We start from the raw sequence: 15823 nt of genomic DNA on the forward strand, positions 1-15823 counted from the left end.
TGTGGGGTGCTCAGAGGTGGGGGCAGAGTTGGGGCAGGGACTTTGGGGAAAGGGTTGGAATGGGGGTGGGGAAGGGGCGGAATTGGGCGGGGCCAGGGGTGGGGCCAGGGCCGGGGAAGGGGCAGAGTTGGGGCGGGGCTGGGGGCAGGACCGGGGCCCCGTGGAGTGTCCTCTTTTTTAAATGTTTGAATATGGTAACCCTACCTATGGGAGTCAAATGAAGGACTCCTCTTGCCAAGAATGGACATTGGATTGGGTCCTATGAGACGAAAAAACACTCATGTGCACATTGTACTGCAGCCTCGTGTCCTGCCCATGTGTTGCAGAGGACTTGCATGCGACCCAACCGAAGGAAGAACTGTGGATTTCTGCAGTGGGTGGAGGGAGTGGAATTTCTCACTCTCTGTATGTAAGGTCACGATCTGTAAAATGGGGATAATATAGATATTTCACAAGGCAGCTGAGGAGCTTAATTATTTAATGCACATGAAACACTTTGACAATCCTCAGTCAAAATGTGCTATTAAAAACGTTTTGTATTATTCCAAGTGTGTGTAAGTGAAAGTGGCTACTCGGGAGAGAAGAGCTTCTTGAAGTCTCTTAATTAACAACAATTTGGGTTCCATGGCACTTCTCCTTCCTCTTACCAATTTGTTGCCAAGATTTTCTCATTCCTGTGGAATTCCATAATTCTAGAAAATAAATGCTGATGACTGTTGAATTATCTTTAGTCACTTGATGACTGAAGCAGTTAGAACCTTTCAGTCACTTGTTGAGATCATTTTCATTTTCAAAATGTACAGAATTAACCCCAAAGACAGAGGTCCCAATTCTTCGCTCACCAAATTTATGCCATGTACTATTACACTAATGTAGCTCCTCCTGGGTTAGACTGGTGTAAAATGAGGGGAGAATCAGGTCCACCAGGTAAGTATAGATAGCGACCTCCAACTGAGATTAGGACTCATTGTGCGGGGCATTGTGCAAACACACAGTACAGACTGTGCCACCCCAAAAAGCTTCCAGTGCAATTGGACAAGACAAAGGATGAGAAGGAAACTGAGGTAGAGAGAGTTGCAATGACTTTCCCAGGGTCACAGAGCAAGTCACAGGAACAGAATGCAAGTTATCTTGCCTCCCAATCCAGTGCCCTATCTACTAGACCCTTCATCAGTTGTGTAACTTGGTCACTTTTGCCTCTGGTGTGGCTAAAGGAGATTGCAAAGTGTGACACCACTGGCCTGTTGCTTGCACCTAATTTTCACTTGCATATCCAAAGCCACTGTCCTAGGATGCAGTTATAGATTCAAATTATGCAGAGATCCATGTTTGAGTCGCCCTTATTCAACTATCCCTATGTGACTCCTTTATTATTTGAGCATCACATCAGCTGGACAGAAATCCTGACTATCTGAGGTTCTCAAAGATTAGTGAATTCATTTCACAAACTCACTATATCTCAGCTTCTAGCATCTATTTATGTAAAGGATTTTTTAATTAATTTTTTTGGCCCTCATTAAAAGTTTCTGATTGACAGCACTGAAAAAATATAGCCACAGAACAGGTCTGATTCTGGTTGCACATCAGTGTAAATTAGGAGTAACTCCACTGAATCAGTGAAGTTACAATATCGGGGTAGCCGTGTTAGTCTGTATCCACAAAAACAACAAGGAGTCCGGTGGCACCTTAAAGACTAACAGATTTATTTGGGCATAAGCTTTCGTGGGTAAAAAACCTGTTAGTCTTGAAAGTGCCACCGGACTCCTTGTTGTTTTTGAAGTTACAATAGTGTGAGAGGAGAACCAGGCCTAATAAGTACAAGTGCAAATTCCTTATGTTACCCTGGCAAATGTGTCCTACCCATACTTTGGGTGGGAACAACTGTTCATGCTGTGGTCCTGTCTGCAGAACAGCCATGTTGCAAAATCCAGAAAAGAAGCTATTTTTTATGTTTTAAAGCTCCTATCAACCAGTTACTATTCTGTTGTGCCCCAGGGCATTAAAGAGAATGAATACTTGTTATCACTTAACTCCTGTGTAGGCGATTATGGGTTTCCTGCTGTTCTGAAGCTTCAGAATGGCAAATTGGGCTTCCTTTAGTTTTGATTTGCCGGTTGAAGAAAGTGGAGATCCCATGCAGGTGAAAGACAAAACTGTGTATTTGCTATTTATCAGGAAATGGCTAAATCACAGCAGTTTCCCCCGGATCTGATGATCACTTCTTATTGTTTGACTTTAAAACTCAGGACACTATGTTTATTGTCTCATCAAGCAGCCTGCAAATGAACATTTACATTTTTATTGGTGTTCTTTTCCTTTCTCTGGTTTCAATATTGTCCTTTCAAATAGTTGTGGACACCAAAAAATGTTCCTTTTTGTGGGTCACTCTTCAGCACTTTGCTTGGAAGCTCTAACCACTCCATGACTGTGGTAGGGTATCACATAAGAAAGCAATCATCGCTTAGTGGCCAGGCTGGGATGAGTGAACTGCGGTGAGCTCAGTACTTTCCCCACCAATGGGATAACCTGATCTGTCGTGCCATATTTAGGCTTACAACCAAGAGGGCTCTGTATTAATGACCCATATATTGTTTTCAAAAAGTATGCAGCCCTGTTCCTAATGAAAAGACTCTATTCAAGTTCCTGCTGCTATTTTTAGCCTGCTGCTGTTCAGCTCACTCTTAGAAGAACCTTTAGTACAATACTATATTTCTTTCTTTCTTTTTTTGCAGGCGCTGAGTAGCAGTCTGTATAAGAGCGCATCGCCCTATGGCTCCCTTAATAACATAGTGGATGGGTTAAGCTCGCTCACTGAGCATTTCTCTGACCTATCCCTCTCCTCGGAAGCCAGAAAACCCAGCAAGAGGCCACCTCCTAACTACCTATGTCACCTCTGTTTTAACAAGGGACACTACATCAAAGACTGTCCACAGGTAAGTGATGTGTGATGGTCTGTAAGAGTATTCACTGCACCACTCGTCTAATAAGACAATTTCCTGAACTTGACTCACTTTTTTTTTTCAGAGCAGCTTTGCAGAAATGTCTTGACAGTTTACCAGGCCAGGCTAAGGTTCTTTTCATCCACCTGTTATCATGGGGCCTGTTACCATGACATTTTACTTGTGTGTCGGCCCCACCTACCCATAGATGCTGGAACTAGGGGTACGGGGGATGTCGCCTCACCCCCTGGCTCGAAGTGGTTTCCATCATATACCGGGTTTGCAGTTTGAATCAATGACTCTCAGCACCCCCACTATACAAATTGTTCCAGCACCCCTGCAACTACCCCAATGCGACTCGCACCCCTGCAACTACCCCAATGCGACTCGCACCCCAAAAAAACACCTCACTCCAGGCAAGTGAGGGGTAGATTTTGGCAATGGTAAAGGTTGTTACTGTGTAATTTTCCATTTTGAAGATTGTGCTAAATTCATTTTAAAGCTGCACATTTCTTAGCTATCTTGGATATAACATTTAATAAAAAAAATAGCAAGTAATGGAAGTACCCAGCACTAAACACTGTAAGGAAAGAGAAAATGTTATATCAGATGAAAACCTTAAGTCACTGTTGCAGGAACCCAAGCTCCAGGTATAGCTAGTGCAAAATGTCCCTTGCCTGATATATGAGAGGTTTATGCTACTTGACTAGAGTTCATGATGGTTCTTGGCTTAGTAGACTGCCTTTGCAATAGCAAAACTGGTAATGTTATTTTCTTAAAGATGTGGAGTACAGTAATTTGCACTAAAACCATATACTAATTTGCATTTCTCCTCTGAAGAGCCAAATCCCAGCATGCCAGGTTTTCCCATCTTCTCAGGTTTCAGCTTGGCATTGCTAAGGTGCGCTTGTTCCCATAGAAGTAGAGACGGTTCAAACTTTCACAGTTCCAACAAGCAATGTACTTAGAGTCCTGAGGCAAAAAAATGCTGATGGCGTTCCAAAAATACAGAAGTGCACATTAGTGGCATCCTCTAGACCACAATTTTCAAATCCTGGCTTCTTAACATGTAACCTTTGTTCTCTCAGTAAAATTGACTACAGTCGATGGCAGCTAGGGGTGTCAGACATATAAAAGCCAGAATTGCAGGCAGAAGGAATGTTTGCCAGCTAAGCAAGGTCAGCATGAAATTGAGTGTGTTCCTGTTGCAGTTGGTCACAGAGGTGTGAACCAAAGAGGGGGTTATCTCCATGAAGTTTTAGCTGCATATCTCCTTCTGATTTTAAGGGAAGTTGTGGGACAAAAACGCCCCATGCAGCTCTGCAAATGCACTTCAAAATATTGTACATTGTATTGTTTCAGAATACACTGAATGGATCATTTTGTTCAGGAATGAGACAAAAAATATTTAGAAATGTATTTTAATTTTTAATTGACTCAGTTTAGCATGTACTTGCAAAATACACAGAAATGATCATGTGATAGCATACATTGTTCAATACTAGGATAGAAATATACTAACTGTAACTGAATATACCCAGAAGTGGACTCCAATGCAATATTGTGTGAGATAACAGTGCAGTTCTGGGTATGTATAAGAGAAACGCAACAGGTTCCCTAACAATCAATACATATCGGGCAGTGGCTTGCGTAGATTGTCCCCAGTGAATGTATCAGAAATATCTTGAGTGGAGATTCAGGGTTAGTTAAGGAAATTAACTAAAAAAAGAAAATCAGCTAATGCCAATTAAAGCACAGCATATGCAAAAGTTAAGGTTCCTACAGCAAGGTTTATGTGACTGTGTTGTACACTCTATCCAATTTTTGTACGCATGTTGGCCCAGATCTTCAAAGGTATTTAGGCATCTCACTCCTATTGAAATACTATTGAGGATCTGGGCTATTATGATTTAAGCAATAATATATTAAGCTATCCGTTGAACCAAAACAGGAATGGAGAATACTACCTACAGTATGTGCTCTGTGGCTGAACTGTAATATTATATAAACAAATATATATATGTGCCTGTGTGTTTATGAGTACATGTGTGCTGTATATCAGTGTATACTTTCAGGGGAGGTGGTATGAAATTAGGTCAGTATTGTGTGCAATATCAAAAATAAACCCTGATTCAGGAAAGCACTTAAACACAAGCACTTTACTGGGCCTCAGGCCTGCAGTTGAGTGCTTTATTGAATAGTGTTGTACTTAAACCTGTGCTTAAAGTTAAGCATGTACTTAAGTGCTTTGTAGACTCAGGATCTTATTTTCAAATGCCTTGAATCTGGAATCGGATCCACATGAGCCCATATGGCACCCCACTGACTTCAGTGGGACTCAGTGTAAGCTTACAGGTCCAACAGCATGGATCCAGTTGCTGGATCAGGACCCATGTTATAAAACCCCTTCATTTTACCAATCCTCTAACTGCAACTGATTTTGGTTTTTAAATTTATTAATATACTGTGTAATACGTGTAGGGTTTGGTGGTTAATTCCTCCCAGTGTCATCAAAAACAAAAGCTATTTTGAATATGGTACAATGGTTAAAAATATTACTCCATATTTTAAATTATGTTTTAATTCAGACGGGGGAAAGATAAAATAATCAGACTTGGACAATATTCAGAGCAGTAAATCACATGGTATTTATATTCTCGTTCTTTCTTTTTTACGTAATCACCTAATAAGAAACAGATTTTGTCATGGAGTTTATTATGAAGTTTTTTCTACATAATAAAAAAAATTACCTAACTTCAGGACTTTTTAATCCTCCCTTATTCTCCTTGTTGCAAACGTAACAACATACTGTTTGCTTTTCCTGCTGCCATATGAGTTGACGTTATACCATTCTGACAGAAATGTAAGTACTTATTTCAGATTACACCTTGAGAGATGACCCAGTCCAGAAGCATAAATCACAACAGGTAAAATCTGATTTTCTAACACCTCACATATCTAAAGCTTCTTTTCATTTGAAATTCCATCTCAATGCGTTTGTATCAAACCTGAAATATGATTTCATAAAGCTCTGATTTTACAAAGGTTTTTGGGATCCCTTAAGACTGTTGTAAAATCATGGTTAACGTCACTTTTTTGGAGCATGTAGAAATAGGGTAATATACCTTTAAATAGTTTGTGAGCCATCTAGTGGCGCTCAATGTATTCTATGTTTTAGAAGCTCCCTGAAACCAGTAAGAGCAGTAGTATGTATGCAGCTAGTCACTGCAGGTTTGTGTATATTTAGTCAACACAATTATTTGGGACCCAACTGTTTCCGTGTGGTTTCACCACGTTGTAATTGTGCCAAGAGGACAACACTTTCAACTAATCACGTTTTTCCATGTGCTCCGACACTTGCTCTGAACTAATTTTTTTAATCCAAGTAGCCAAAACAGTTAAACTTCCATTCCAGTCAGGCATCTACTATTCTTTCAAATGCAAAACTCTGACTGATTTCAACAGGACTTTCAATCATAAGAATGACTATAGGATTGAGGCCAAAAGCATCACATCTCAATTTAATTTGGATCTCTGTAATTATATCTAACAATGGCAAACATTCAACATATTTAATTTAAAATGATAGGTAATGTGAGGAGTGAAATAATACACTTTTTTCTTTGTTCACGCATGGGCATATGCACACATATATAGAAACTTCTTGTCCTTGTCATCAAGGTCCTACACAATTCCACCCTAACCTACATCTCAGATCTTGTCTCTGACCTCACCCTCTACATCTTCCCCAAGACCGGTAATATTCAGTCTTGGGCCAGTAACAGCTATCATATAGATAAAATGTAATGATTTTCTAGTCAGATATCTCACAGCCCTGCAAGGCTAGAAGTGGGAGACAATACTCACTTTCCAACAGGAAAGATCCAGAAATATTGGAACGGAAAATCAGTCTGGGGGGATGGGGATGTGTAGAAAATCTATTTTAGGTCATTTTTAGAAGGTTTTATTGCTTCCTGTGTGTTATAGTTGTAGTCTCAACATTTTTTTTTTTAAATCTACAATATTTGTAAAATGGCATTCCTCCCCAGAGATATATGTGGCCTATACAAAATACATGATGGCATGTTGTGATATAAATATCTTATTGGCATCCATTTGGGATAACCTGGGTAACTCACTCACTGCTTCACCACTGTTGATTTATGCAGCCACCCCAAACTCAAGCCAATGAAACCATAAAATCTCTTTACCACATCACACTATCATGTATTAAATGTACTGGTTTTGTGTGTACTTTTACATACTTACACACACACACACACACACACACACACACACACACACACACACACACACAAGCATGCTATCCCAACTTCCAGGAAGTCACAAAATGCTTGCGCTTCTGGACTGTTTTAATTCCTTGGTGGGAGAGGAATGAGTGGACGCAGATTCAGGATAGTCTTTCCTAGACTATATTTATAAAATGCATAGTTCCCTTTATTGCTTTGAGCAAGGGTGGATTAACAGCAAAGGCAACAACAAAGCTAACAGAGATACAGTCCAATCTCAGGGCTCCAGCAAAACAGGTCTGTGTTCAAAACTTCCAGCCAAACCCCTTTTCTGTCTGCTGCTTCTGCCAAGCACTGATTCCAGCTGCTGGGTCTCTGTGTTCCATCCCTACCCAAATGCCTGCAAGTCCTGTTGTAAGAATACATGCATGGTCTGTCAGTCAAACATCATCCCACGTTTATGGCCTCAGCCATGTAGTTCTGAGTGCTGGCCAAAGAGTTCTTCTGACCCCTTAGTCATTGCCAAGCTGTCTAGAATGGTCTTGTCAACAAAGAGGGAACCATTTGAACTCGTTTGAACTGGAAAGGAACTCGTATCATGGAGACACTACGTAAGACACCCTGGAAAATATAGGTGGTGGTCTTAATTCCGCACTCATGTACCGTAAACACTGAATCATTAATCCCACCCAGGGAGAGTTGGAAGGTACATAAACTTGTGTTTGAATATCTTCTACCACTTTGTCTATATTTTTGTGAATATATATGTACGTATACATAGATGATAGGTATATACATGCAGATGTGTATATTTATGTAAATATATACACACATGTACCACTATAGACACAGGTGTAGTGGATAATGACATTTGCCTTCCTTTGCAAAGCATTTTGAGATCTATGGATGAAAATCACTATATCGGCATGATTCAAAGTCATTGCAACTAATAACAGGAGTATTTCCATGGGTTTTGAATCAGACCCTATTAAAAGCTATATACATATTCAGGTCAATGAGAGTGACACTCAGCATATCTGGATTGAGATGCCTAATTTCAGGCACTCAAGTTTAAACATTTTTTCTGTATGGACTGACCCAGATATAGACCACATCAGTTATAAACTGAGCTTAATCCCATGCTCGCAGTCCATTACTTAGTCCACAAGCCCATGCTGCCTCATGCTATTGAGCTGTCTCTCCTTGTGATCAGAGATCATGCTGGCTGCTCTACAGCAGAGTTGAGTCAGGAGGCAGCCCTCTGGTTGGGAGCTTGTAGTGACCCTAGGACTGTAGGTGGTAACCTGAGTGGTACTGCTCCCTACAACAGTCAACTGATCTGGAGCATGCCCAAGATTCAAAGGACGTGTGGCTTTTGTTTTTTAACAGACACCAAAGGGCAGCCCTGGCTAGCTGTGATGGGGATGGTGAAGAATCTAATCTTTACAAAAAAGTGACAAGCCTTCAACCTAAGTGGTTGGCGTGTGTCAAGACTCTTCATAAAAAGAAGAGAAACTTACTTTTGTTTTTAAGTGAAAGATGAGATCCTCCTTTACCTTTATAGTTTCCCAGAATCAGGTCAGGAGGTCAGAGACTGTGTGAGACCTTAAAACCAGCTCTAGGTCATGGAAACATCAGCTAATTTAAGGCTACACTCATCCACACACACCCTGAAGAAATCCTAAACAATTACATAGACTCAAAGAATCACAGATATTTAAGGCCAGAGGGGTCCATCTTGATCACTTAGTCTGACCTCCTGCATATTGCAGGCCACAGAACCTGACCCACCCACTCCAGTAATAGACCCCTAACCTCTGGCCAAGTTACTGAAATACATGTTGACAATGCATTGGTGTATTTTTAAGGATGATCATAGAAGGATCTCCTTTTGACCTGGTGAATATATGTGTGGCTTACAAACAAATGCACATGTTCTTTCTGGCAAATCAGGGAGTGCAGCCCTGGGACTGTTATTCAGTCATGGGATTTGGGGATCAAGTACATTATCCCCATGATTCTGCTAACCCTCAAATGCAGAGCGTGGCTTTCAAACTAGCTGGCTTAACGCCCCCATCTTTTTGGGTTGGAGACCATATGTGTGGGCATTTGTTGTTACATAGGTCTGGATTTCACAAGCTGCAGTCCCCAGAATTTGAGAATCACATAGGATCTGGATCATGCAAGCTCTAGTTAGAAACAAATGGCATTTGAACCACTAGCCCACGTAGTAGTTTACTTACATTGGGTAAGTGGACATTCTGTGATATACATTCTACAGGAAGACAACAGTCCAAATTCAACCTTGGTGTAACACCACTGACTTCTTTAAGACCAGGGATGATTTTGGTCCAGTACATCTCTATCCAGAAAAGAGAGCGCTCTTCACCTGTACTTTATGGGAGTATATTAGCATTCTGGCAGAAAATAAAAAGGATTCTCCAGATCTGATTCTCTCCTCCACACAAGTCTCTGCTAACAAACCTCTTTATCTTTCTGAGACTTACATATGGAAAGCTGGGATATTTAAATGTCATACACATGTTTGTATATAATGTGAAACAAATATCTGGTTTGTAACATAAAAAAGTAGCCCTGTTTTACATTATATAATATATGAGAGAGACAAGGTGGATGAGGTAATATCTTTCATTGGACCAACTTAATGATAGAAACAAACTTTTGAGCTTCACAGAGCACGTCTTCAGATCTGGAAAAGGTAAAAGAGCTCTGTGAAGCTCAAAAGCTTGTCTCTTCGACGAACAGACATTGGTCCAATAAAAGATATTACCTCACCCACCTGGTCTCTTTCATATCCAGGGACCAACATGGCTACAACAACACTGCAAACAACATATATGGTAAGAAAAAATAACATACACTTTTAATAATGTGAATTAATTTGTTTTAATTGTATATGTTATGGACCAAATTCCCAGCTTGTATAAATCAGTGTAGCTTCACTGAGTTAAACAGAACCAAGCCAATTCACATCCGCCGAGGATCTGGCCTTATATCTTTAAAATATACTGTAAGCAACCATTTACATAAGACATTTTTTCCCCACATATGTACATCTCTGGAAGCAGAGATTAATTTGCAGATCGTGATCTTGAAAACACTTATGCACATACTTAACTAAATACTGTGTTTACAATATCATGTCCTAGGTTTGTACATTTTAATGCACTGGAACAATATGCAGTTTTCAACCTTAAATTTCATTATGGCACATTAACGCTGTTCCACTTTATATCTCAATCATACTGTTTTTGTTTTAGGTGATTTGAAATTGGTTCAAGTTTTTTCACATGTATTTGTTTAAAATCTCTACTTGAAAAAAGTAAATCTTAGTTTATTTGTTTATTTTTTCTCATAAGCTATGTTTAACTTTGCACTGTGAGTTTTAGAACTGTTTTCAGATTGTTACAAGTTTTGTTATGAAAACCTGCAGATGTCTTGCGTACAATAACTCAGTGCAGTGGTCTATGATTTTGTAACATCCCTTTCAACACTGGAAACTTAAGCTGGTTGAGGGTCTGAGATATCGAAGAACACTCACTGATGTCTACATTTTGAAATTCTGAATAACTTGTGTGTGTTGTGCCTTCAAACCATTTAGCAGCGCAACATGTAACTCAGACTTCTGAATGCAAGCAGAGAAGGGCCTATCATCGCCACATTTGATAGCACATTAGTCCAAACAGTCTGTGCTTTCATAGTAAGCTCACAGAGTTCCAGTTTGAAAATTGTATCTGTAGCAGGGTCCTTGAAATTTGGATTAAATGTTTGATATTGTTTTGAGAAAGGATAATGGATCCTAATACAAGCAGATGAGAGTGACTACACAAAGAGAAAGAGAAAATAAAGAAATCTCCAGTCGACCCCTTTGATTTTATTATACTACTTTCCTGTCTAACATACTTTTTGATTATGCGTATGAGTTCCAAAAAGTGCACAAAACCAGCTGAAAACAAACACTTCCTGATGTGCTGTCTCTCATACACCCACCTTACTTTCACTCTGCTATTGCTATGAACTTTCTTTGTTTTGGGAAATGGAATGTAAACAGACATTACAAAGGCAAATGGTCTAAAAATAACATATGCAGCTATTTTAGAATTCTATTTTAGAATTCGACGACAGGTCATTCTAGCTCTTCCCTTGTTGGTTATGGTACCTTTTGACTGGAGTTTTAGCCTTACATGTTAGTATCTTTTTATTATACCATATTAGATTAGAGCAAGAGGCTACTTCACAAGCCCATTGTCACTGCCCCAGGATTTCCTTGGGGCTGGTACTGTGGCATCACCCTTCATGGAACTCCCATTCATGTCAGTGGAATAGTGAGTTCCATAATCACAATTTCATTTCAAAGCCTTTTGCCCATTGACTGAGATCAAATGGGATGGAGAGAAATGGATGTCAGGAAAAGGACAGTAGGCCCTAATATATGCATCATATTTCAATTGAGTAAGAGCGTTATCATATGTTAATAAAATACCTGGTTACCATAAACATGCTGAATTAGATTTTAAAAAAATCATACACCACAGGCCAGATCCAAATCCCATTGAAGTCAATGGGAAGATTGCCATTTACCTCAGTGAGCTATGGAGCAAGCCACAGGTGCATATCCATTGCACAATTCCTAACGCTGTTTACTAACAAAATTATATTTGCTCAGTGTGCAATAAATGGCTTAATAAACCTGAATTAAGTACCCAGCTGGAAACTTAAATGTAAGCATTCCCTCTGAGAGGCACAGGGTTTTATTTGGTAGAACTGAGAAGTATCTGTTTTCTCACTCTCCCATAAGGTGACCTATAGACAAAACAGGAGGAATATTAGGGCAATATTATTAATGTTTATAAGAGAGAGGTTAATATGAGCAAGGTGGAGTAGATCATGCCCTCCCGCTGAAAAGCCTGTGGGATGGGGCTGGAAAGAAAAGCAACTCCTCCAAGCAGACTGTTGTTTCATGATGGGGAGAAGGGTTGGGGGTTATTGAATTCATTCTCAGTATGAACTAATCTGTTTCAAATTAATCACAACAACATAAAACAAGCACCTTCTATGCAACACAGGCAGGATAAAACATAACACAAATAGCCTGCCAGCACCAGAGGAAAAAAATTCCATGGGCTTTTCACCAAATAAGCAGTGGCTTTCTATGTATTTGTATGGACAGTGTGATGTATTTTGGTTTACTTTCATATTTAAATAACTAAACTTTCAGACCTCAGTACTGATAGTGTATTGACTGTTTTTCAAGATCTCCTCCTGTATCAGATCAAACTTCCACCAGAGCCTGACCCCTAACATAAAACATAAAAGAGCAGCAAAACCCCGTATGCATTATAGGAAAAACGCATATACAGTAAATCCTGTGAAGAAAGTGGGTTGAAATTTTTGAGACAAAATGTTTTTCCATTAGAAATTGTAGTTTCATTGACATCGACATTTTAAATGTCAATGAAATTTTCCAACAGGAATTTTCCATGGGAAAATGGTGACTTCAACAACACTTTTCAATTTTCGAATTGGGATAGCAAAATGAAAAGTTTTTGTTTTAAATTGATGTGGGAAGGGGTCACCCTTTTCATTTGGAAACAAAGTATCATTTTGACATGACAAATTGTTTTGTTTCAATTGAAAATGGCAACATTTTTGTTTTGATGGTTCAGATTTGAAACTTTCTGGAATTTTTCATTCATGAAATTTATCAGTATTTTGACACTGTTCTGATTCGGAATGGAAACTAATTTCAACATCTCTTATTGGATGAAAAATCCAGTTCTACCCACAAATAAAGAACCCCAGCGAGGCTTGGGCTTGGTTCAGATTAGCGTCCTACAGCCTGGCTGTTTAAAAGGCGGTGTTGCCTTTTTAGGGGTGCCAGGTTTGTTCTCTCTCCCCTTTTCAGACTCACCACCCTTCCCAGAATCTCCCTTCTCTCTTCCCCTTCCCTAGTAACTCCCTGTACTGTGCACCCTGTTTCCTCACTTCACCAGCTGTAGTGTCTCTCCCCTTTCTTCCCTCCACCCTAGTATCTCCCATCTGCATGGTCCCTCTTTACTTCTTTCCCTATTGAGTGACATCACCAAGATTTCAAACCCCCGTCCCTGTGGCTCCTTTCTCTTCCCCTGCAGGCTGGAGCTGCTGCCAAAGCTGAGTGGATGGGGGCGGAATGGACTGGTGCCTGCTCTCCTTCCCTCCTCCTAATGCACAGAGCAGGGAGCTGGGAAATGGTAGGGAGAGAACAACAGGGAAGCAGCAGAGGAGGCAACTCCCCTCTCCTTGTCAGCAGTGGGACCAGCAACTTCTAGTGGCTAGAGCTGACAGCTACTGCCCAAAACTTTTGTTTCCTTTCTGATTTGCCCAGGACAGTCTGGGAGATTCCAGGGACAGAGACAAAACCCAAACATTCCTCTCTTTCCAGTTATCATCCCATCCCAGTGGGAGTAGACATCAAAATAAATGAGTCAGTCATACCCCTCCCTCCTGTTGCCCTGTCCTCTCTAAGCAATTCAGACATTAAAGGCAATTCAATCAACCTTTTACCTCCTTCCTGATGTCCAATCTATTCAACTAGATTTTGAAATCAGAGGTAGACAGACACTCATCCACCACTCTCCTGATGTTCTGCCACTCCACCTGAATTGTGCCATTGGGAGCCACAGACAATCATTCCCGTCTTGTTTGTCTGAAGCTGCACCACTCCGTCTGGATTATGCCATCAGAAGTAAAAGGAGCCACATATATTTGGATAACCACCACTTTAGCTGTAAAATCCCTATTAATGATGGACATCAAGCACTAGTACATTAAGTATGAGATGCATCATGTAATATACGCCATTAATGAAGTATTCCAGGTGATGCTGTCTGGAGTAGAGGTATTACCTGCGCAGTGCGCATTTGCTCACATGCCAGTCAGCCTTCTTGTAGTTACAGAGGGAGACTCAGGGATTAAAAGGTTTTTTTTAGAGATCATTGTGCATATTAGAAAATAAATGCTCTTGGGCTGTGGCACTTCAAGGGCTCGTTTAATGTTCATAGTTTATAATCTTAAAAAGTCACAGTACATTTAAAAAAAATCCTGGTCATTAGTCTTTGGAACAAGTTTGATTTAGCTGCAGTTTGCTTTTTGCACTGTGAAAATCACACTTTATAGCTTTAAATTAACAATGTTCCATAGCAAAGAACTGATTGAAGGTTCCTTGATGCAGCAGCACCACTCAGTGCATACCTTTGAAAAGGACAATGCCTCTGTAAACTTGCTGAAGTAGATCCTTGAAGACCTGTCAGCCCAGCCATGCTAATCTTCTTGTAAATCCAAGTGCAATAATTTCATGAGATCAGCTCCTGTGCTTGCTCTGACTGATTTTCAACAAAGGCCATTCTTAATGCTTTGATTTGTCTTACTAAAATATTTGACGCCCTCTTAATAGTATTAAAAGAGTCACCTGTACCATATTTTTGCTTATATTATGGAGGGTCATTGTGCATAGAGAAGACTGAGTTCTATTTTGTACATAAAATAGGGATTCATCCTCTTTGTTTTGTATGAAAAATACAATGCATCTTCCCCAAACTTACAGCACTTACTCTTTGAGTACAGAATGAATTCTGTACAAATTTACAAGTCACTCTGTTAATTGGTTTGCGCTAATTAATTATCTGTCTTCCATCCAAGGATCTTACAAGCATTAATTAATTAATGTAACATCACAGCACTCCTATGGGCGAGATATGTATGGTTAGCCTTATTTTACAGATAGGTAAACTGAGGCACAAAAAGGTTTAGTGATTTGTCCATTCACCAAATGAAAGAGCTGGGAATAGAATACTGATTCCAGTCCTGTGGCTTAACTACTGGATTATGTTTCCTGTTTGCATATTTAGTGAATGAAACTTTGGCAACAGGTCTGTCTGTATCTTCAAATTCCAGAAAGCAATGCTTAATATTCTCATAAACATCATTTCCTGGATCCTAAGTAGCAAAAGTACACTAAGCAAAGCTACTAATCAAGCTTAAATTATAATCATACTGAGCAGTTATATAATCTTTTCATTAGCCTTTAACACTAGGTACTGGAATCACAACTGATGTATTGTTAATGAAATATTGTAGTTTAAAAAGCCATTACCAAGGTTCATAGGCCCAAAACTGGGCCTACCTTTTCTTCCCAGATCTAGTATTTCCTTCTATACTTCTCTCCCCCCTGCAGAAGAGAAAAGCTACAGTGTTCTTTTGGTAATTAAAGAAAAGAAGGGAAAGAATTTTATACTAGACAGTAATCAAAGCCAGTTTAATAGCTAACACACCAGAAACTCGGGATGGAATACTGATTAATATGTTAGGGAGTTTTACCATTATTACTGAACATTCTGGAGGTAACTCATTCTTGATTTATGAATTGATTCTTAAGCTATGGTTCTTGATTTTCTATTAAACTGTTATGCACCTTTTGTTTCTAACTCACTTTCTGACTATAACGAAATCTGAATAAGAGTTTGGCAAATTCTGCTGAGATCTTCATCTCCATTAAACAGAATTCAGTAGACTATAGACTTTTTTTTTAAACACATTACAAGTTATAAGGAATAGCCATATTTTAACTAGATTTGG

At 39.6% G+C, this 15823-nt stretch overlaps 1 protein-coding gene across 1 annotated transcript in view; it reads left to right on the forward strand.

Annotated features, from left to right (window-relative positions):
• ZCCHC24 (zinc finger CCHC-type containing 24) overlaps nucleotides 1-15823 on the forward strand; it is a 166028-nt gene that overhangs the window by 29126 nt on the left and 121079 nt on the right. The window contains exon 2 of the mRNA XM_065408547.1: nucleotides 2733-2933. Coding sequence (XP_065264619.1) covers nucleotides 2733-2933 — 201 coding nt within the window. The remainder of the gene's footprint in view (nucleotides 1-2732; nucleotides 2934-15823) is intronic.

Source organism: Emys orbicularis, chromosome 7, assembly GCF_028017835.1.
Source record: "Emys orbicularis isolate rEmyOrb1 chromosome 7, rEmyOrb1.hap1, whole genome shotgun sequence".
Lineage (NCBI taxonomy): Eukaryota > Metazoa > Chordata > Testudines > Emydidae > Emys > Emys orbicularis.